Genomic DNA, 24,958 nt, shown 5'->3' on the forward strand with positions numbered 1-24,958 from the left:
CGGGATTCCACTCAGGAGGATCACACCATCCCTCACCATCATCATCAGGTAGGTGGGACTGAGAATGTAGATCTACAAATGTATTGTAGGCAAGTAATCTGTTACTCCATTTTACAAATGTATTCTATTATCTTTGGGGTTTAGGGTGAAGAACTGAAAGACATCAAAGTTGAAGTTAAAAAAGAAGAAGAGGAGTCGTTTGTGGGCGGAGTTGAGTCTATGGAGGAGGGAGGTCCTCTGCATTCTTTGGATTCCACACAGGAAGATCGCACCATTCGTCATCATGATCTGGTAGATGGGACTGAGCAATCAAACTTTAAAATTATTCGAAGCTAACAAACTACATTCTTGGAATGGAATCTCATGTTTTTTTTAAATAGATATATTCTGTCATCCTTGGGGTTTAGGGGGAAGAACTGAAAGACATCAAAATTGAAGTTAAAAAAGAAGAGTTCTGTGTGATGGACAATCGGCAGTCTATGGAGGAGGGAGGTTCTCTGTATTCCCAGGATTCCACACAGGAAGATCACATCATCCCCCACCATCATCAGGTAATCTGAGTTGAATAGGACTCAAAATATATTCTAAACTATAAAATGGCGTTGCTCTACGTAATCTAATTTTTTTTTTGTTCTATCATCTTTGGGGTTTAGGGTGAAAAATGGATGGAGATCAAATTTGAGGTTAAAAAAGAAGAAGAAACATTTGCAAAAGCAGATCAGCAATCTCTGGAGGATGGTTCTCTGTATTCCCGGGACTCCGCACAGGAAGATCACACCATCCCTCACCATCACCAGGTAGGTGGGAGTGAGCACTTAGAACAGAGGTGCCCAACCAGTGGCCCGCGGAGCCCTCTGTTGTGGCCTGTGACTTCCTACTCTGGGATAGGGGGTCAGCAAGCCCAGAATGCGAGTTGCCGACCCGCCATCCCAGAGCATCATGTTTTGAATAAAGCATGCGGTAGAGGAAGCAAGCGGCTACGGAGCAGAGCCACATAAGCCGATGCTTCCTGTATGATGCCAGCTCCTGTCACAGGCGGAGTGATACCAAATGCTCTTTGGTTGGGACAGCAACACCCGATTATACCGGTATGGAAGACTGTTATTAAAGGTAAGTTTATTTCTAAAATCACAGTGTACAGTATATTTGGGCATATGTGTTCTGGAGTGGTTACTGGGCTGCTTTCAAACTGACCTGCAGGTACAGAGCAGTGTACCTGTGGGTTACCTGCACTGAGCCATAGACTTGGTCCGACCCAATTGGACCCTCCATTCACCTCTATGGAGCGGCAGATATAAACAGACTTTTGTCTGTGTACAACCGCCTACCTCCAATCCGATCCGGAAAAGAAAAAACGAAGGGGATCTGTCCACTTCCATCTGGGTGGATCGGGTGGATCGGAGGGCCCATAGAGTAGAGTTCACTGTGTCCGTGTCTGCTCTGCATAGACAGGATGAACATGGACCTGCTATCCTCCCTGTCTGCTCATTGTGGCCCACGACCGGTTATCGACTCTTGCTTGCGTGGCCCACGCTCTTCAAAAGGTTGGGCACCCCTGACCTAGAAGCTATGAAAGGACATTTTTATATAGAATCTTCTCCTGTTTTTTTATCTTTTACAAATGTATTCTACCATCTTTGGGGTTTAGGGTGAAGAACTGAAAGACATCAAAGTTGAGATTAAAGAGGAAGAAGAAGAGAGGTTGGTGAGTGGAGATCAGCAGTCTATGGAGACAGAAACTTCTCTACATATAGACACAAGTAAGTAACAAATGCTAAATGCAGAAACACTACACTACTTGAGAATGAAGCATACGTTGACACTGTTGCATGGGTTCAATAAAGACATGTGCATCAAATTTGTTTTGAAAAAAATCTAGTCCTTCCTAGAAGAATGTAATCATTGTATTAACATCGCTAACCAGTGTTCCTAACAAATAAGGAGGAGATAGAAATACAAATGAGGAGAAGATACTGTACACCATATGAACGGTCCCTCTCCATTCCTCAATATAATGTCATGTTCCCAACAAATGAGGAGGAGATACTGTACACCATATGAAAGGTTCATCTTCATTCCTCAATATAACGTCATGTTCCCAACAAATGAGGAGGAGATACTGTACACCATATGAAAGGTCCATCTCCATTCCTCAATATAACGTCATGTTCCCAACAAATGAGGAGGAAATACTGAGATTGCAGGCTTGGCTGGCTTAAATCAGGTTTGGTCTCCACCCAGAGACCAATTAATCCCAGGGCCACATTAATCACCTTGCAAGTGGACAGACAGATATGGAGACGGCCATATGAAAGGTCCATCTCTATTCCTCAATATAATGTCAAATGAGGAGGAGATACTGTACACCATATGAAAGGTTCATCTGTGTTCTTTAATGTGTTGTCTTTTTTCAGAAAAAGTAGGTGGAGGAAGGTCCATCTCCTTCTTTTTTTTTTTTTACCACAGCAATGTCATCAATGCACACATTCTGTTACCAATGTTTTTCAGGTATTTTGCATCACCTGAAGAAGGGGTGGAGGAATAGAGACAGAAAGGGAGAGAGATAGGAATAGGAGGAAGATGGGGGGAGAGAGGTGGCCGGTGCGGCTGCCATCATCTCCATGATCATTCTCTTATCCCGATCAATGCCTGAGTCCTTTCCTTTAGCTGCATCAAGTGCCAGCAGGGATGGGCAGACTGAGCCTCTCATGGTGTTCTCTACTGACCCTGGGCCCTCGGGCAGTCCACCCCTGCCCATAGACACACTCCTAAACCTCACGGACAGCCTTCTTCTACTTTTTAGCCTTCCCAGAATAGTTGAAGCTGTTATAACTGCAAAGGGCGGGGCCAACTTAATATTGAACCCTATGGACTAAGACGCCATTAAAGTTCATGTGTGTGTAAAGGCAGGTGTCCCAATACTTTTGACAATATCGTTTTTATATGACTGAATGAAAGAAATAAAAAATACTTATTTAAAAAAAAAAAAATTCCCAACAGATGGACTGTATGTTCAGAATGGCGAAATCTCCGGGGGAACTCTCATTGTATCTCCACACCGTAAGGTAGAAGACAGCGGTATTGCGGAATATTCTTCAGGACTAAATCCCACGACTCAAAGTACACATCACAGATCTCACCGTTTGGACAGATCAATGGATAGATCCAATTCCGTGGAGACACCTGACCAATCGCATACGTTTCCTCCAGATCTCCTCCTGGGATCTCACAGTACAGATCCATCAACAGGTCCACCTAATCCTGAGGGATCTTCTTTGAGCCATGAAGGATCTCACACAGGAGAGCGTTCCTTATCATGTACAGTGTGCGGGAAGTCATTCAAAAACAACACCGAGCTTCTCAAACACCAGAAAAGTCACAACAATAAGCGTCCTTTCTCATGTTCAGAGTGCGGCAAAAGTTTCACCGAAAAAGTAACTTTCATCAGACACCAGAGAATTCACACGGGCGAGCGGCCTTATGCATGTTCGGAATGTGGTAAGGGCTTCATTCAGAAAGCAGACCTCCTCATCCACCAGAGAAATCACACAGGGGAGCGTCCTTTTTCATGTTCACAGTGCGGGAAATGTTACATTACGAAAGGACACCTAACTAAACACCAGAGAGTTCACACTGGGGAACGTTCTTTCTCGTGTTCAGAGTGCGGGAAATGTTTCATTCACAAAGGAGACCTTATTACCCATCAGAGAAGTCACACAGGGGAGCGTCCTTATTCGTGTTCAGAGTGCGGGAAATGTTTCATCGGAAAAGGAGACCTTGTTAAACACCAGAAAAGTCACCTGGGAGAGCGGCCTTATTCATGTGAAGTGTGCGGGAAGTGTTTCTCTACAAAACAAATACTACTTCAACACCAGGGAATTCATACGGGCGAGCGTCCTTTCTCATGTCCAGAGTGCGGGAAATCGTTCATTATGAAAGGAAACCTTCTTAAGCACCAGGTGATTCACACGGGTGAGCGCCCTTTCTCATGCTCAGAGTGTCAAAAGTGTTTCTATCGCAAAATAGATCTTCTTATACACCAGAGAATTCACACTGGAGAGCGTCCTTTCTCGTGTACAGAGTGCGGGAAGTGTTTTTGTCGTAAGGATTCTCTTTATCGACACCAGAGAAGCCACACCAGTGAACGTCCTTTCTCCTGTTCAGAGTGCGGGAAATCTTTCGCTCAGAAAGGAGACCTTGTTAGACATGCAAGACGCCACACGAGTGAACGTCCTTAATCATCCTTACATTTTTCAGAGTGCGGAAAATGTGTCAGTTACAGTAGATCGTCTATTGCACACCAGATAATTCACACAGGGTAACAATATTTTTATGTTCAAAGTGTGGAAAAAGTGAGGTTGGGAGACACCTGCTGGTGGACTCCGAAACTACAACATTACTCTCTTGGAAGAACAGTGCCACCAGCAGGTGATCCCGGTCCTTACACCATCACCACCAGCTTGGTTATCCTCCTCATGGGCACAGGTGGATCCTGCAACTGGGATCTGCTGGGTGACACTCGCTGGTGGACCCCGGAACTACAATCTTCCACTTTGGGAAGCACAGTGCCACCAGCAGGTGGTCCAGGTCTATACACCATCATCTTGGTTATCCTCCTCATGGGCACAGGTGGATTCTGACTACTGGGATCTGCTGGGTGACACCTGCTGGTAGACACCAGAACTACAACCTTCCACTTTGGGAAGCACAGTGCCACCAGCAGGTGGTCCAGGTCCTTCCACCATCACCGCCATCTTGGTTATCCTCCTCATGGGTACAGGTAGAATCTGTAGTTCTGGTGTCTACCAGCAGATCCCAGTAATCAACCTTCCTCTCTGGGAAGCTCCGTGCCACCAGCAGGTGATCCAGGTCCTGATACCATCACCGCCATCCTAGTTATCCTCCTCATGGACACAGGTGGATTCTGACTACTGGGATCTGCTGGGTGACACCTGCTGGTGGACACCAGAACCACAACCTTCCTCTCTAGGAAGCACAGTGCTACTAGCTGGTGGTCCAGGTCCTTACACCATAACCGCCATCTTGGTTATACACCTCACGGGTACAGGTAGGATCTGCTGGGAGGCCCTGGAACTACAACCTTCCACTCTGGGAAGCACAGTGCCACCAGCAAGTGATCCAAGTCCTGACACCATCATTGCCATCCTGGTTATCCTCCTCATGGGCACAGATGGATTCTGACTACTGGGATCTGCTGGTGGACACCAGAACTACAAACTTACATTCTTGGAAGCACAGTGCCACCAGCAGGTGATCCAGGTCCTGGTACCATCACCACCATCTTGGTTATTCTCCTCACGGGCACAGGTGGATTCTGACTACTGGGATCTGCTGGTGGACATCAGAACTACAAACTTCCGTTCTTGGAAGCACAGTGCCACCAGCAGGTGATCCAGGTCCTGATACCATCACCACTATCTTGGTTATCCTCCTCACGGGCACAGGTGGAAACTGATTAACGGGATCTGCTGGCTACTGAGAGACACCTACTGGTGGATGCCAAAACAACAACCTTCCACTCTGGGAAGCACAGTGCCACCAGCAGGAGATTCAGGTCCTGACACCATCACTCCCATCATAGTTATCCTCCAAATGGGCACAGTGAAAGGTTCCATAATTTCACAATTATTATCGTCATCATTAATACAGAGGAAATCCCCAGTACCAGTTTACAGGTATTTAACCCATTATATTAGTAATAAGCAGGACCCCTTAAAATTAGTGGTCAGCGGAGGTGAGTGCTTTTTACATTGTGTATTTTTTTTTGGCTGCATATCCACAACTACTAGGTATCCAACAGCATAGTAACAAAGTATACAGTGTATAGAATTGTATTACATTAAGGGGTCTGTAACGGTCACCACCGTTTACGATTTCTATTCCATCAACCACGACAGCTTATCCGACAATCCACAATCTAGCAGACAAGACCCATTGGATTTTCCCCAGAAATAACGAGACAGACAGCTCTGTTACTGGTTCTAAAATCAATGAATAATTTTTATGGTACCTTAGCTTGTTATATACAGTTTTAGAAACCAAGTGAACAACGAATCAACTCCACCCACAAGGCACTTCAATACACACTCTCTTAGACAATGACATTTAGTTGAGTTAATTATTAGTCATCCCCCAGACGTCCCGTCTCCGCAATAATATATTCAATGCTACATAATGCACATTCCTTTGTAGACGTAATTGACATGCTAATCCATTACACCTGAAAAGAGACGTCTGACCTTTAGACTGCTAACTCACAACACCTCTATCATCAATAGACTTTTCACACAAAACAGTGTCATTAGAATCCACAATGAAAGGTCTTTCAGAAGCCAGACCCAATTAACACCTCAAAGTTAGACATATGACCTTTACAGACTTAATTAGTACAATAGACACAAAACAGTACTAGTGTTGAAGGAGACACTCTTATTGACCGGTTGGGGGTCAGAATGAAATCACCTGTAATATGTCCAGATCTCCTGCAATACATGAATTATCATTTCTCAGCCATCCTATGCCCAAAAGGGGCATATGTTGACCCTAGACCCAAGAGTCATTAGTGACGCTGGCACAGGAGTACCCCACATCCTTCAAAGGTCTCTGGGTGTCACAGGCCATTCCGTTACAGGGTCTATTTATATAACCTATGTATGATTGTGAGTTAGGGACCTTGGATTGTAAGCTGTTAATGTATAATATATGTAAAGAGCTGCCTAAATTGGCAGTGCTATATAAGTACCTATAATAAATAACACTTGTTGCACAAATATCAGAATCATTCAAGCAAGCGGAAGGAAATGCCACTGTAATTTTTCTAAGAGATGAATTCCTTTTGTCATCGGCTCCACCTAGTGGCCATAATGCGATATTGTTTTTCAGAAAACCACTCTGCATTTTGGCCACTAGATGGCGCTGATAATACAGACTATCAATCTGCATCGATGACAAATGCCTCTGACATTCATTCAACGAATGTTATATCAACTACTGTAAGTCTGCATATCAGATACTTCGATCATATTTTTTTTACATGTAAACATGAGTGATGTAAAAAATAAATTATATAATTTCATGAAATATGTAAAGCAGTTCATATATAAGTTAAATGATGGCAATGGGGATTTTTAACAAAAATAATGAAATCATAAAATAAAAATGAAATGAAGAATGAATTATGAAGTTTCTAATTCGGCATGTACTGTATACGTGGCATCAATATCGAATAAATGGATCTATTGTTCCCATACGTGCCTCCAGTTTCTTAATGTTGTATGTTGGAGATTTCATACACTGTGTCCCGATTCCTGATCCATCTAATCCAGACAGTCTCCAATTTTTTTTCAGTGTGAAGGCCGCATTGTATATTTTACAAACATTCATGGGCCAAAAAACAGTTTGTTCATTCATTTATAATAATTAAAAAAAATCTCCAAGAAATAACTTCATATCAGACGTCCTCCCCTTTTTGCCTCTGAAGTTATCACTTTCGCATCAGGAGACCCTTCACATCGGAATCCCCCTTGACATCAGAAGCCTCCTATCACATCAGAGGTCCCCCCTTGACATCAGAAGCCTCCTATCACATCAGAGGTCCCCCCTTGACATCAGAAGCCTCCTATCACATCAGAGGTCCCGCCTTTACATCAGAAGTCTCCTATCACATCAGAGGTCCCGCCTTTACATCAGAAGCCTCCTATCACATCAGAGGTCCCGCCTTTACATCAGAAGCCTCCTATCACATCAGAGTTCCCGCCTTTACATCAGAAGCCTCCTATCACATCAGAGGTCCCGCCTTTACATCAGAATCCTCCTATCACATCAGAGGTCCCGCCTTTACATCAGAAGCTCCCTATCACATCAGAGGTCCCCCATCACATTGGAAGCCCCCTATTTACACCAGAGGACCCCCCCCCTTCATTTTAGAAGCCCCCTGTCACACCAGAGGTCCCTCCCATCCTATTGGAAGTCCCCTGTCCTATAAAATGCCCCCTATCACAGCAGAGGTCCCCCCATCATATTAGAAACCCCTTTTACATCAGAGTCCCCCTTTACTTGAGAAGCCCCTATCACATCAGAGGTCCCAATCACACTAGGAGCCCTCTTCACAAGCAAGGCCCCCTGTCACATCAGAGGTCCCCCCATCACATTGGAAGTCCCCTTCACATCAGAGGTGTCCCCCACCATCACATCAGAGGTCCCCCCCCCCCCCTTCATCACATTGGAAGCCCTCTTCAAATCAGAGACCCCCTTTACATGAGAAGCCCTCTATCACATCAGAGGCTCCCTCATCACATTAAAAGACCATTACCACTTTCCGATCAGAAGTCTACACCACATTTGAGCCCATACCTTACATCAGAACCCTGTTGTACACATCACATCAGAAATTCCCATCACATCAGAGACTCCTCTGAACAACAGAGTCCCCCCTATCACATGAGAGCCACCCACCCCACCACTTTCACATCAGAGCCTCCTCTTCACAACAGAGTACTTCTGTCACATTGTGGAATTTGGATCAGCTTTATTCATATGATTGTAGTACCCTCCTAGTTTAGATGCTAGGATGTGAATAGTTAGATTAGTGTAATTTGCTCTACAGAAGTCTGCCATCTGCATTTAGCGAGGGACTTCACCTACTACTCCATTCTAGATCAGCTAGAGTCCTAAAGTTGTGTATAGTTTTATTCCGAAACATCCTACTAAAATACCCTATCCAAGTTCCTACAAATTAAAACTACAAAACAACACCCCCTAGACTGGTCTTTGACTACATCAAGCCCTGTACACACGATCGGTTTGTCCGCTGAAAACTGACCGATGGACTGTTTTCATCAAACAAACCGATCGTGTGTGGGCCCCATCGGTTTTATTTCCATTGGTGTAAAAAATATATAACAGGTTTTAAATTTTTCCTATGGATAAAAAAACGATAGAAAAATCCGATCGTCTGCATGGAACTCCATCGGTCAAAAATCCACGTATGCTCAGAATCAAGTCGACGCATGGTTGGAAGCATTAAACTTAATTTTTTTTCGGCTCGTCCTAGTGTTGTACGTCACCGCGTTTGGGCACCATCGGAATTTTTGACTGATGGTGTGTAGGCAAGACTGACGAAAGTCAATTTCATCGGATATCCAACGAAAAAATCCATCGGATTAGATTCCATCAGATATCCGATCGTGTGTAGAGATGGCCTGGCGATCGGTTCGCGGCAAACTTTGCACATTTGCGTTTCGCCGAACAGGCGGAGATCTGGCGATATTCGCGCCAGTCCGCAATTTTACATTGAAAAGAACTTTGACACATGACACATCCATCAGGTGGTACAGGACAGCCAATTGAGACATTTTGTTTTTCTATTGAAAAGCCTGTGGTGTGCATAACACAACCCAAAAACTCCACCCGGTGCAGGAAAAATGTGCACACACATAAAAAGGTGCAACAAAAAACTGTGACAGGTGCTGCGTCAATTGGTCCTCCGAAAAAGACCCAACTCTGATCCCCCGGGGTGTTAGGCTCCTGGCAGGGACTCGCGTAAACAGTGGTCCATGCAGCCGAAGCCACATGGACCCAACATCCTTGGAGGGTCTGCCGAAACAGAACCCTCCTCGGTGAGGCTCCCCCGAAGGGAGACCCCATAAGAGAAGGCCATGTCCACCCACTCCCAAGACTTTCAGAGCAGGCCCGAGGACCAGCACCCTACTCATCACACATTAAGTGCAAGTGCACCAACAAAAAAAGATAAAAACGTGACAAACAAGGGGGTAAAATAAAAAAGAAAGTGTGGGAGAAGGAAGGTGAGAGAAGTGAGTGGAAAGTGACCAACGTGCAATACGATGGCCGGCCCTCCGGCCAGGAAACAAAAATTCCCCTGGTCCCAGCCAAAAGGCCCGGCCCTAGAGGCAGGTGTCATAAAGGTTTATGTGGAGATCAGTGCCCTAAGGTGCCACACAATGAGTGCCCCTTTCAAACGCTTGTGCAATGTATGGCACCCCTGGACTGCCACTCCAGGGGCACTATCTCCACAGGCTTTTCAACGCTCCCTGACCCCCGGTCCGGACCAGCAACACCCTTCCTAGCCAGGAAGGTAGAAGTAGAGGTCGGGGTGAGCCCACCTAAGCAGGCTACTACCCACAACCCCCATCCCTCCCACCTAATCACATTCGGGAGATACTAACCGCTCCTCCCGACGAAAAGAGGAGCAAGGGTTCTCTCCCGAACAACTGACTGGGGCAGGCACCACCAAATCCAGGCCAGAGGCCAGGGGCCTAGCCTTCCAGCTTCGACCTCATGCCTCTGTCCAAATCAGAAGGCTTACACCTCCACGACATCAGGCTTAGCGTCTGCCGACCGCCATCCCTTTCCCCCTCGCCAGGTACTAGGGACGGTCAGCATAGCACCACCTATTGGTAACTGATAAGAACAGATATTACACTTGATCTTAGACAAAAGGCCGAGAAGCGATTGAGACATTTCAGCACATGGACATACCCCCTACCTTATAAATAGACCTGATCTGGTGGCCATTTTACATTCTGCTTTTTGTCAGTGTAGGGAGAGGTTGCTGTGTGGAGCAGGGACAGGCTGTATTGAAACAAATCACTAGCTAAAAGGTCCACAAAAGTCTTTTTAAGGACTGGTATAGGTGTACTATTGTTTGGTGTGCAGTATATAGGGGTGTAATACACTTATAATATACTTTCTAACATAGAAAGAATATTATAGTGGATTTGTATTGTGCACCGTGCAGCATTGTGACTGGTGTATTTGGGTACTGCAGATTTTTTTTTTCTGTTTTGCTGCTTTACCTCTTTCTACACACAGTGACAAATGATACTGCTTTAAAAATTTAACATGTAAACAGTCCGTCGGATTTCCAAACAGTTAGGTAGATTCAGAAAGAGTTAGGCCGGCTTATCTACAGATAAGCCGACCTAACTCTGAATCTGCACCGACCTATGTTTAAGTGTATTCTCTAACAGAGATACACCTAAACATATCTAAGATACGACAGCTTGCGCCGTCCTATCTTAGATTGCAATGTTTCTGATGGCCGCTAGATGGCGCTTCCATTGCGGCCGGCGTAGATTATGTAAATGAGGGGATACGCCGATTCACGAACGAACGCCAGGCCGACGCAGTACTTTTACGCCGTTTACATAAGAGATAGGCCGCGTAAAGTTAGTGCTAGGCTCTAGTGGAATAGTAATGTTAAGTATGGCCGCCGTTCCCGCCGCGAAATTCGAAATGTTTACGTCGTTTGCGTAAGTCGTCCGCGAATCGGGATTTACGTTGTTTACCTCCACGTCGAAATCAATAGGCCCGTATGGCGTACTTAGCCGCAATGCACACTGGGAAATGTAGTCGCCCGGCACATGCGCAGTGACAAAAAACGTCAAAAACGTAAGGTCAATCCTCATTAACATGAAACACGCCCCCCCCAACCCATTTGAATTAGGCGCCCTTACGCCCGCTCGTTTTAGGCTACACCGCCGTAAATTAGCAGGTAAGTATATTGAGAATCATTACTAGCCTAGCTAATTTATGGCGGTGTAGCCTAAACAGGCTAGGCTACGCCGCCCTAAAGTTAATCCATTGTACCTGAATCTACCTAACTGTATTTAAGCATATAAGCTCTGTTTTGTCTTGAAAATAACTGTGAAATCCAAAACTCCGGTGGGTGTAATAAGATGTCCGCTTGCCCCCTTCACACTCTATCATTACTGTGCAGGAGTGTAGGGTGTAGCAAGATGGCGGCGACGGAACGTCACTTCCGGAGCAATCTGTAAAGGGGAGCCGAATGTAACAAGACAGCGGTAGGGTAGAGTCATCTATCTGCTCTACTTAGCCCAGGCTGAACAAAATAAATCTACACGCATATGGCCAGCTTAAAGTGATATGAGGTAGAAACAGGAAGTGATGTGGGTTCCCAGCAGGAAATTATATAGAATAAAGACAGGAAGTGATGTCACAAACAAACAGGAAGTTCCGGGTCAGAGGTGAATCAGTAGGAAGTAGAGAGGAGACATTGCTGGAACTGGCAGCAGAGGAGGTAATAAGATATTATTTTATATTTGCACCCAGTAATCCCCGGCATTGCCGTCCTCTTCCTCCATAGTCACTGTGACATATTTTATCTCCAGAAGATGATGATACACACATATATGTACAGTATATATATATATATATATATATATATATATATATATATATATACACACCTCTAACTTTACTAAAATTATAAAAAGGGAACACCTTTTAGCATGCAGATTGTAAACAATGGACACATACTTGCTACGACCCCGGATTACACGGGCCACAAAGGTCTAATATGACTGGATAAACCACACACGTGCTTATTTGGTATTTATTAACACATCACAGACACAGTTGTAAACCTCCCTCACTTTTGGGCAAAGGGTTTAAGACAAATCTCTACTTGTCAATGATTTATAATGATCAGTCGCCTTATTATCTACAGTAGGTTGACCAGACATCCCTGGGTTTCTGGGGACAGTCCCGGATTGAGGACACTGTCCCCGGAGCCCGTCTGTCCCCGGTTTTGTCCCCAGATTCAGAGACGATCTTGGGCAGGTGCATAGCAAACTGGTGCAGAGGGTGTGCGCCCAGGGCCGGCCCTATAACGGGTTCCACTAGGCTGTCTCGGACAGGGAGGGGGCGAGTCCGATTATACAGAGCGGGGATCTCCCGCTTTCTGTGCTGTTGGATGAAGTCTCACCTCCTGGGCCAGCTCCTATGATAGGCAGCACACTGGTGACGTCTATCATATGAGGCGGGACTTAGTCTGAGGACATCGGCCATGCGGGGGTAAACAGGAGATCCCTGCTCTGTATAATCTGTCTCCTCTCCTCGCTCACTCTGCACTGATCACAGGTAAGGCTGGGCTGCTGGGCACTCTTCAACTGTGCTTTAAAATGCATGGTTTTCCCTTTTATGAATGAGAAAATAATGACGCTATGGGGCTGGTATGAAATGACTTTTAGAAATAACGTATATATCATACAATCATTCCATAAACACATACCACATATACTGCATATATCATTTGAGGAAAATATGCTTATAAAATAGTTCTACCATTTGCCATTTAAAAAAAAAAAAAAACGGATTTAATTTTAAAAATCTGGTCACCTTATTCTACAGGGGTCAGAGTCCTATATAGATCACATGATCACATCAGTGATGATGAAGGAGGACCCAAGTCACAAGACTGAGAGGATATTAGACCTCACCCTGGAGATCATCTACCTGCTGACCGGAGAGGTGAGGAGGATTCTGGGAGGTCACATGACATCACTCTTATCTCTATTAATAAAACACAGACCTGACCGGAGAGGTGAGGAGGATTCTGGGAGGTCACATGACATCACTCTTATCTCCTATTAATAAAACAGACCTGACCTAAGAGATGAGGAGGATTCTGGGAGATCACATGACATCACTCTTATCTCCTATTAATAAAACAGATCTGACCGAAGAGGTGAGGAGGATTATGGGAGGTCACATGACATCACTGTTATCTCTGTTAATAAAGCACAGATCTGACCGGAGAGGTGAGGAGGATTCTGGGAGATGACATGACATCACTCTTATCTCTATTAATAAAACAGACCTAACCGGAGAGGTGAGGAGGATTCTGGGAGGTCACATGACATCACTCTTATCTCTATTAATAAAGCACAGATCTGACCGGAGAGGTGAGGAGGATTCTGGGAGGTCACATGACATCACTCCTTCTCTCAAAAAAATAAAACTCAGACATGACCGGAGAGTAGGGTTGCCACCTCATCCCTTTAAACCCGAACACATATGAATTACACGGGTTCTGAGGCTAATTTAATGTAGATAAAGCACCAAGTGAGTTTAATTACCACCGTTATCAGCCACAGAACCTGTGTAAATAATATGTGTTCGAGTTTAAAGGGATGAGATGGCAACCCTACCGGAGAGGTGAGGAGGATTCTGGGAGGTCACATGTCTTTTTGTTGTGCTTTCAATGCAGAGTTTTCCTCCAATGAAGTTTGGTGACAATTTAACCATCACAGTGCCTTCACATCATTCCCTGAAACCCAAAAGAAACTATGAGAAGAAGATTCTAGAAGTCACCAACAAGATCATTGGTTTGCTGACAGGAGAGGTGAGCGGTGCCGGGAATTCTGGGACATTATCCAGTAACAGACAAGGGATGTGTCTGGATGGTGACTGTATCATTGTGTGTGTCAGGTTCCTATAAGGTGTCAGGATGTCACTGTCTATTTCTCCATGGAGGAGTGGGAGTATTTAGAAGGACACAAGGATCTCTACAAGGACGTCATGATGGAGAATCAGCCGCCCCTCACATCACCGGGTAAGAGGAGACTTTATTGTAAAGGAGAGAGCAGTACGGAGGGTCCACCTAGATCCCCCATCATCTGATAAACACATAGAAACAATGTATTCAGTCAGTGTGTGTGTTTCCTACAGATGGATCCAGTAATGGGAACCCACCAGAGAGATGTCCTCGTCCTCTGTATTCCACACAGGAAGGTCACACCATCCCTCACCATCAGGTAGGTGGACTCTGTGTATAGAACACACAAGTGATTCTGAACTTAGTGTTCACTTCCACACCCAAAGTGGAGATTTTGCCCCCCCCCCGCCCCCAAACTCAATTTCCAGCTGCATCTTGAAGCACCCCTAATTGTATTGTTTATTTCTTCTATGAGTCTTGAGTCTAGTCACATGACATCATGGGTCCTCTTCCTGCTTTTTCTACTCCAATGGGGGGGGGGTGCGTGCTTAATGTTGTGTTGCTGATCTCTGCTGATCTCTCTCCTGTGTGTCCAAGCCATTGTGATAATATATCTCCAGAGGGTGGATCTCTTGCCACCTGGATTCACAGGTAATGAGCAGTAGACCTGCTTTATGTCAGTTATGCCGAGTACACACGGCCGTATTTTTCGATCAAAAAAGTCAGACTGGCTTTTTTCATCGGAAATTCCAACCGTGTGTATTGCCCATCGGACTTTTTCCATCTGGAAATCCAACAGACCTAGATAGAGAACATGTTCTCTTTCTATCCGTCGGACTTTTGCCCGTGCAAAAGTCTGGCCGTATGTACTCGGCATAACACCTACCGATCCTGTCCCTCCCCCAGCCTATGACTGGACAGTGAAAAGAGAAGCAGCAGACTGATGAGTTAATCTCTCTTCACATGTCGTGCTATCAGCGACCCCCTTGGTAGCACTTGTGGTCAGAGTCTTCACTGGAAATGCGATGCCCTACCTACCAAGGCCTGAGGTGTGCCTTGGCCTAGCTGGTCAGTATGCCTGAAAGAGGGCATACCCTGTATGAAGAATAATAAATGAACAATATGTATAAGTATATGTGAAAATTGGGGGAAACGGGTGGGTGGGAACCCAGAATACGCGCCGACGCAGGACTAGCCAGAGGAGGAGGGATAAATACCTCTCAGACTCCTCCCACAAAAGCAGGCAGCCTTCTTAATTGTCTCATTGTTCTGCTTTCCCCTCTCCAGTTTGAGCTCTGCTTTACAAGGACTACAAGAGGCTGATATCATGTCACATTCAGCTACCTACACTGCTTATATTTATTAAAAAAACACATTTAATTATGTAGTTGGGAATGCAGAGCTGCTGTAATTTTTGTCTTTTATATCTGACTTTAATGCATGTTTTCCATTATTTTGGGGTTTAGGGTGAGGAACGGATTAATATAAAAGCTGAGGTTAAAGAGGAAAAAGAAGAGATGTATGTGGGGGGTGATCAGCCACCCATGGAGGAGGTTGGGATTATTATGAAAAGTGAACAGGATGGAAATTCTCCACATATCAACACAAGTAAGTATAGGCAATATGGGAAAATTGGGTCACAGTCTCATTTTACTTCTGAGTATAAGGATTGTAGTTTAAACCAAAATGTTAGAAACTTATCAGATCTTCTCATATGCCAACAGTGTCCCCTGGTCTTACCTATGACAAGGAATAGGAAGTAAGTTCCATCTCCATTCCTCAATATAACGTCATGTTCCCAACAAATGAGGAGGAGATACTGAGATTGCAGGCTTTTCTGGCTTAAATCAGGTTTGGTCTCCACCCAGAGACTGGCCACATTAATCACCTTGCAGGTGGACAGACAGACACGGAGAAGGCCATATGAAAGGTCCATCTCCATTCTTCAATATAACGTCATGTTCCCAACAAATGAGGAGGAGATACTGTACACCATATGAAAGGTCCATCTCCATTCCTCAATATAATGTCATGTTCCCAACAAATGAGGAGGAGATACTGTACACCATATGAAAGGTCCATCTCCATTCCTCAATATAACATCATGTTCCCAACAAATGAGGAGGAGATACTGTACACCATATGAAAGGTCCATCTCCATTCCTCAATATAACATCATGTTCCCAACAAATGAGGAGGAGATACTGTACACCATATGAAAGGTCCATCTCCATTCCTCAATATAACATCATGTTCCCAACAAATGAGGAGGAGATACTGTACACCATATGAAAGGTCCATCTCCATTCCTCAATATAACATCATGTTCCCAACAAATGAGGAGGAGATATTGTACACCATATGAAAGGTCCATCTTCATTCCTCAATATAATGTCATGTTCCCAACAAATGAGGAGGAGATACTGTACACCATATGAAAGGTCCATCTCCATTCCTCAATATAACATCATGTTCCCAACAAATGAGGAGGAGATACTGTACACCATATGAAAGGTCCATCTCCATTCCTCAATATAACGTCATGTTCCCAACAAATGAGGAGGAGATACTGTACACCATATGAAAGGTCCTTCTCCATTCCTCAATATAATGTCATGTTCCCAACAAATGAGGAGGAGATACTGAGATTTCAGGCTTGGCTGGCCTAAATCAGGTTTGGTCTCCACCCAGAGACTGGCCACATTAATCACCTTGCAGGTGGACAGACAGACATGGAGAAGGACATATGAAAGGTCCATCTCCATTCCTCAATATAATGTCATATTTCTACAAAATTAGGTGGCACCACCATTACTCCCCATAGCTGGTATTAATGCAGACAGTAATGTTACCCAGTGTCTCATTGTTTTTTTTTTTATGGTTGAACTGGATGGATGTTTTTTTTCCGACCTGAATAAAGATGTAACTGGTTTTGTTTTCATATTTTGGTGTTAAAGTTGTACCCAGGTCCATGTCAGATCTCTGTGAAACTGTTGACTGTTAGACCAACGTGACTTTTTGTATCACTGACGTTTTTAGGAGAGTGTTCACACCGGAGTCCATATATGATCTGCAAACTCTTTGTTATTTAAGAGCCAGGAATATATACAGGCAATCCAAACTAACGCGTTTTGGATAATGAAGCCTTAGTCATAACTATTTATTATTCTAGAATTAGCAGATCATATATGGACTCGGTGTGAAGACTTTTCTGATTGATTTTGGAGGGAGAACATGAGCCCAGCTGTGATATCGGCATTTCCACTTATTCCACCGACGGGGGGGAGGAGATAAAACTCCAGTTATTTGTCATCTACTTAGATTTTTTATATATTTTTTTCCTTCTTTCCAACAGATGGATGTGATGTGAGGAATTCCTCGGAGAGACATCTTCTATTATCTGCTGATTGTAAGTCAGAAGATATTGTCATCACACAGGATCCTCCAGGAGGAAATCCAAATACACAAAATATACATCACAGACCTTCCTGTCCGGAGACATCAATGGATCCCTCTGATCAGGGGGAATCTTCTCATCAATCACATACTATGATTGTAAATATCCATGTAAGATCTCACACTGCAGATAGATCAACAGATCCTTCTAATCCCGAGGAATCTTCCTCACCCCATGAAGGAGATCACAGAGGTGAGAATATATTCACATGTTCAGAGTGCGGGAAATCTTTCACTCAGAAAGGAACACTTGTTGAACACCAGAGAATTCACACGGGTGAGCGTCCTTATTCATGTTCAGTGTGCGGGAAATCTTTCACTCAGAAGGGAACACTTACTAGACACCAGAGAATTCACACAGGTGAGCGTCCTTATTCATGTTCAGAGTGCGGGAAATGTTTCACTCAGCAAGGAGACCTTGTTAAACACCAGATAAGTCACACGGACGAGCGTCCTTATTTATGTGTAGAGTGCGGGAAAGCTTTCAGTCTGAAGGGAAACCTTGTGCAACACCAGAAATTTCACACTGGCGAACGCCCTTATTCATGTTCAGTGTGCGGGAAATCTTTCGCTGAGAAGGGAAAACTTACTAGACACCAGAAAATTCACACAGGTGAGCGTCCTTATTCATGTTCAGAGTGCGGGAAATGTTTCACTCAGCAAGGAGACCTTGTTAGACACCAGATAAGTCACACGGACGAGCGTTGTTATTTATGTGTAGAGTGCGGGAAATCTTTCAGTCTGAAAGGAAGCCTTGTGCAACACCAGAAATTTCACACTGGCGAACGTCCATATTCATGTTCAGAGTGCGGGAAATCTTTCATTTGTAAAGAAGACCTGGTTAAACACCAGAGAATTCATACGGGCGAGCGTCCCTATTCATGTTCAGAGTGCGGGAAATCTTTCATTTGTAAAGGAAGCCTTGTTAAACATCAGAGAATTCATACGGGTGAGCGTCCTTATTTATGTTCAGAGTGCGGGAAATCTTTCACTCAGAAAGGACAACTTGTGAAACACCAGAGAAGTCACACTATTCTCTAATCGGTAGATTCAGGTACATAGGTTTAACTTTAGGTCGGCGTAGCCTAACCTGTTTAGGCTACACCGCCGTAAATTATCTAGGCTAGTAGTGATTTTCAATCTACTTACCTGCTAATCTACGGCGGCGTAGCCTCAAACGAGCGGGCGTAAGGGCGCCTAATTCAAATCGGTTGGAGGGGGGCGTGTTGTATGGAAATGAGGCTTGACCTCACATTTTTTTAAGTTTTTTTACACTGCGCATGCGCCGGGCGCCTACATTTCCCAGGGTGCATTGCGGCTAAGTACGCTGTACGGGCCTATTGATTTCGACGTGGACGTAAACGACGTAACTCCCGATTCGCAGACGACTTACGCAAACGACGTAAAAAAAATTCGAACCTCGCGGCAGGAACGGCGGCCATACTTTAACATTGTTATTTCACCTCATAGGTGGAATAACTTTAGGCCGCCTAAGGCCTTACGGAAACAACGTAATTCGACTGCGGCGGGCTGGCGTACGTTCGGAAGAGGTTTCGGCATGGAGCTGATGGCTACACCACACCACTTGCCATGGTGGCAGTGTCCACCCCTCTGTGGTTACAAGGATGTCTACAAGGTCTTTCCCCTTATTGGCTCCTATTCCTCTGAATGTATTTAAATCTATTAAAGTTTTTATATGCCCGAGATCATGTGCTTCCTAGTCTTCTTTTCTCCAAGTCATACGGGTGAGTTTATTCATGTTCATCTTTCACTCAAAAAAGGAGAGCTTGTTGAAAACCAGAGAATTCCCACTAGAGAGCATCCTTAATCATGATTAGAGTGTGGGAAATGTTTCACACTGAAGGGAACCCTTATTAATCACTTCAGCCCCGGAGGATTTGGCAGCCAAAGGACCGGGCCATTTTTTGCGATCCGGCACTGCGTCGCTTTAACTGACAATTGCGCGGTCGTGCGACGTGGCTCCCAAACAAAATTGGCGTCCTTTTGTTCCCACAAATAGAGATTTCTTTTGGTGGTATTTGATCACCTCCGCGGTTTTAATTTTTTGTGCTATAAACAAAAATAGAGCGACAATTTTGAAAAAAAGGCAATATTTTCAACTTTTTGCTATAATAAATATCCCCCAAAAAATATATAAAAAAACATTATTTTTTCCTCAGTTTAGGCCGATACATATTCTTCTACATATTTTTTGGAAAAAAATCGCAATAAGCGTTTATTGATTGGTTTGCGCAAAAGTTATAGCGTCTACAAAATAGGGGATAGTTTTTATGGCATTTTTATAAATTATTATTTTTTTTACTAGTAATGGCGGCGAACAGCATTTTTTTTCGTGACTGCGACATTAAGGCGGACACTTCGGACACTTAAACAAGCCTAAAACGAGCGGGCGTAAGGGTGCCTAATTCAAATGACTTGGAGGGGGCGTGTTGTATGGAAATGAGGCTTGACCTCACGTTTTTTGCTACTGCGCATGCGCCGGGCGACTACATTTCCCAGTGCGCATTGCGGCTAAGTACGCCGGTCGGGCCTATTGATTTAGACGTGGACGTAAACGACGTAACTCCCGAATCTCGGACGACTTACGCAAACGACGTAAAAAAAATTCGAACCTCGCGGCGGGAACGGCGGCCATACTTTAACATTGTTATTCCACTTCATAGGTGGAATAACTTTAGGCCGCCTAAGGCCTTACGGAAACGACGTACTTCGACTGCGGCGGCCTGGCGTACGTTCGGGAATCGGCGTAAAAGCTCATTTACATAATCTACGCCGGCCGCAATGGAAGCGCCATCTAGCGGCCAGCAGAAAAATTGCAAGCTAAGATAGGACGGCGCAAGCCGTCCTATCTTAGCTTTGTTTAAGCGTATCTCTGTTTGAGCATACGCTTAAACATACGGCGGCGTAGATTCAGAGTTAGGTCAGCTTATCTACTGATAAGCCGGCCTAACTCTTTGTGAATCTACCTAAAATTATCTAGCAGTAAAAAGTGCAAGTGCAAGTATATAAACAAGCGATTGAACTGGATGAGTGAACAAAAATGTACCTGTAAAGATTACTATGTGCAAATAATTAGACATACATGAAAGACAATGACGAACATACAACATATATAGACAAATAGTCCTATAACGTAAAAATAATCACATCTGCTGCAATTTCCAATTGGAAAAAAACGAAATAATTGTATAAATTCAAAAAAAATAAAAATACTATGGAACAAAACAGCAGATGTGACCCCGCGGGGAGGGAAGCAGTAGGGTGGTACAATGGGGAACAAAGAGAAAAATGCCTATGGGTGTAAAATGAAAAATGGACAGGGTTAAGGAGCCCACCCAATGGGGTGAATTATGCTCTAGACTAATGTCCTTATGTCCTATTGATGGCATGTAGATGTTCCCCGATCATTAATTAATGTGACACTACTATAGAAAAAAAGTTTTTTTCAAGAAATCAAGATCATTGAAAAAATAGGTTGGACAATAATTGTCTAATAAGTCTATGTAGTTTCACTAAACGACCACGGCCATGGATGCACACCCTGTACAACCACTTTTACCTACAGGTAAGCCTAGATTAAGGCTTATGCCTCGTACACACGACCGGGTTTCTCTGCAAAAAACAACAAGACGACTGTTTTTTGCCGAGATTCCCGTTCTTGTGTACGAGGTTTTCAGGTTTCTCGTCTGGAAATCTGGCCAGAATTTCGACGAGAAAAAAAGAGAACCTGTTCTCTTTTTTTCTCTTCGAGATTCTCGTTTGCCTGTTTCCAGACGAGAAACCTGAGAGTGTACTTGCCTGTCGCTGTGGAAACCCACGCATGCTCGAAATGACTTTTGACGCATGCGCGGTAGCTTCCACGGTATAGGTAGGATGAAGCAAGATGGTGGCGACGGCATTGAATAAATTAAACCTAGTTGAACACCTGAGAATTCACACGGGTGAGTGTCCTTATTCATGTTCAGAGTGTATCTCAAAAAGAGACCTTACTACTAAAGGAGTTAGATACCTTTCAGATGTAGCACCTTCATCCTAGGATAGGGCTACAGGTAAATGTATTTATGCTGGGTGGTAGCCAGCCTGGCTAATTTGTAGTTTTTAGTCCCTCTTGGCATCGGAAGCCCCCTATTTACATCAGAGCTCCCCCCTTTATTTTAGAAGTTCCCCCATCACATCAGAGGTCCCCCCATCATATTAGAAGCCCTTTTTACATCAGAAGTGCCCCCCCCCCATCACATCAAACGCCCCCACCACATTTGAGACCCCACTTCACATCAAAGCCCTGTTCTACATCAGATCTTCCTCTTCACATCAGATCTTCCTCTTCCTTTCCATTAGAGTCCCCCCTACCTATCAGATTAGAAGCCCCCTTCACATCATAGTCCCCCAAACCCAAACACTGACGGGATAGGAGATAGGGCTCAATCTTCACCCCTTGCTCCCACCCCTACCTCTCTGTGTCTGCTCACTCACACTCCAATCTCAAGGGCTGTGCCTCAGAAAGTAGGGGCCGGAAATTTGAAGTCCAGCAGTCTCAGATACATCTGGATGAGAGGTGCTGACTGCCAAGGGGTAAGTAAGCTCAGAATTCATCCCTGCCTGTGACTGAAGTCTCCTCCTTCTCTCTCCTGCATCTGAGTGTGTACACTAAGGTATTCCAGGATTGTCAGAGCCCCCCCTTACATCAGAGCTCCCCTTTACATCAGAGTTCACCTTTACACCAGAGGCCACAGTGTTCCCCCTTACATCAGAGTATTTCCCATACATCAGAGTTCTCAGAGTTCCCCCTTACATCAGAGTCCTCATCGTAAATCAGAGTTCTCAGTATCCCCTCTTAATTCAGGGTTCCCAGAGCAACCCTTATGTTAGAGTCCCCAGAGCTCACCCTTAGATCAGAGTCTGCAGAGTCCCCCTTTACAGTATAAGGGAACTCTGCGAGTTCAAATGTATAAGGGGAACTCTGTGGACTCTGATGTAAAGGGGGACTCTTGTTATTAACTTCCTATGATTAGAAATGTTACTTATTAGCAAAATATATGTCTAAAAAAAGATCGCTGTGCACCGCTAAAGTGTTTGGGTTTGACTTGAAGAAAAGGTGGCAACCCTATGGTGGAGAAGAGCTGTTGGAGAATGTAGTGTGGATGGTGGAGGAGATCTGTCGGAGAGTGTAGTGTGGATGGTGGAGGAGATCTGTCGGAGAATGTAGTGTGGATGGTGGGAGGAGAGCTGTCGGAAAATGTAGTGTGGATGGTGGGGGAGAGCTGTCGGAGAATGTAGTGTGGATGGTGGGAGGAGATCTGTCGGAGAATGTAGTGTGGATGGTGGGAGGAGAGCTGTCAGAGAATGTAGTGTGGATGGTGGGAGGAGATCTGTCGGAGAATGTAGTGTGGATGGTGGAGGAGATCTGTCGGAGAATGTAGTGTGGATGGTGGAGGAGATCTGTCGGAGAATGTAGTGTGGATGGTGGAGGAGAGCTGTCGAAGAATGTAGTGTGGATGGTGGAGGAGATCTGTCGGAGAATGTAGTGTGGATGGTGGAGGAGATCTGTCGGAGAATGTAGTGTGGATGGTGGAGGAGATCTGTCGGAGAATGTAGTGTGGATGGTGGAGGAGAGGTGTCGGAGAATGTAGTGTGGATGGTGGGAGGAGAGCTGTCGGAGAATGTAGTGTGGATGGTGGGGGGAGATCTGTCGGAGACTGTAGTGTGGATGGTGGGGAGAGCTGTCGGAGACTGTAGTGTGGATGGTGGAGGAGAGCTGTCGGAGAATGTAGTGTGGATGGTGGGAGGAGAGCTGTCGGAGAATGTAGTGTGAATGGTGGGGGGAGAGCTGTCGGAGAATGTAGTGTGGATGGTGGAGGAGAGCTGTCGGAGAATGTAGTGTGAATATTGGAGGAGAGCTGTCGGAGAATGTAGTGTGGATGGTGGGAGGAGAGCTGTCGGAGAATGTAGTGTGGATGGTGGGAGAAGAGCTGTCGGAGAATGTAGTGTGGATGGTGGAGGAGAACTGTCGGAGAATGTAGTGTGGATGGTGGAGGATAGCTGTCTGAGAATGTAGTGTGGACGGTGGAGGAGGGCTGTCAGAGAATGTAGTGTGGATGGTGGAGGAGAGATGTCGGAGAATGTAGTGTGGATGGTGGAGGAGAGCGGTCGGAGAATGTAGTGTGGATGGAGGAGATCTGTCGGAGAATGTAGTGTGGATGGTGGAGGAGATCTGTCGGAGAATGTAGTGTGGATGGTGGAGGAGAGCTGTCGGAGAATGTAGTGTGGATGGTGGGGGAGAGCTGTCTGAGAATGTAGTGTGGATGGTGGAGGAAAACTGTATGAGAATGTAATGAGGATGGTGGAGGAGATCTGTCAGGGTATGTAATATGGATGGTGGAGGAGAGCTGTCGAAGAATGTAGTGTGGATGGTGGGGGAGAGCTGTCGGAGAATGTAGTTTGGATGGTGGGATGTAGTGTAGGTGGTGGGAGGAGAGCTGTTAGAGGTCATGATATTTGTGGAGTAGGAGAGAGGTGCATGTAAAACATTGTCTGAAAAGGATGGAGCTCTTGGGTGGGTCTTTTTAGGCAGCTTAGCCACTAGCTGTCGGCCCAGCCCCCCCCCCCCCCGTACCTCAGGCCAAATGAGGTACTGCAGGCCTATTTTCGGCTCGACATCTGTGCCCCCGTACCTCAGGCCAAATGAGGTACTGCAGGCCTAATTAGCTTGAATTCTGCTCGTCTTGCGAGTTAATACTCGCAAATCAAGTCAGAATTAAAAAAAAGTTGTTTGCAAATCAAAACGCTCTCACATCAAGTTACTCTTAAACCGAGGTTCCCCTGTATAGAGTTTCTGCCCATTTAAAGTGTATAGAGAATACTAGGAGGGGATTGGTTTACTGTCAGCAACATTGAAGATACACATTATTGGAGGCGCAGTAATCACACTGTGCAGTAGCCAGTGATCGCTAGACAGGAAGTGATGTCAGATGCAGACAGGAAGTTCAAAGTTGTGAGGAAGTAGAGAGGATACATTGCTGGAAGTGGCAGCAGAGGAGGCAATAAGATATCATTTTATATTTACACCCAGCAACCCCCGTCATGTCCGTCCTCTTCCTCCATAGTCACTGTGATGCTTTTATCTCCAGCAGATACTACATATAGAGTAGGGTTGCCACCTGTCCGGTTTTCTCCCAGATAGTCCGGTTTTTTAATTATGTGTTC

At 44.9% G+C, this 24,958-nt stretch overlaps 1 protein-coding gene, 1 long non-coding RNA gene and 1 pseudogene across 2 annotated transcripts; 2 read left to right on the top strand and 1 right to left on the bottom strand.

Moving 5' to 3' along the window:
* Positions 1-24: 24 nt before the first annotated feature.
* On the top strand, positions 25-18,775 carry LOC120910528 (gastrula zinc finger protein XlCGF57.1-like). The gene is made up of 6 exons (XM_040322286.1): positions 25-48; positions 145-291; positions 408-551; positions 654-797; positions 15,745-15,886; positions 17,634-18,775. Exons 2-6 carry the CDS (start codon positions 220-222, stop codon positions 18,773-18,775), a joined length of 1,644 nt encoding a protein of 547 aa, XP_040178220.1. The 5' UTR covers positions 25-48; positions 145-219.
* LOC120912558 lies at positions 10,336-10,492 on the bottom strand (annotated as a pseudogene).
* On the top strand, positions 12,040-13,637 carry LOC120910297. The gene is made up of 3 exons (XR_005741503.1): positions 12,040-12,079; positions 13,192-13,311; positions 13,385-13,637. It is a non-coding gene; the product is annotated as an uncharacterized LOC120910297 (long non-coding RNA).
* Positions 18,776-24,958: the final 6,183 nt, after the last annotated feature.

Source organism: Rana temporaria, chromosome 8, assembly GCF_905171775.1.
Source record: "Rana temporaria chromosome 8, aRanTem1.1, whole genome shotgun sequence".
NCBI lineage: Eukaryota > Metazoa > Chordata > Amphibia > Anura > Ranidae > Rana > Rana temporaria.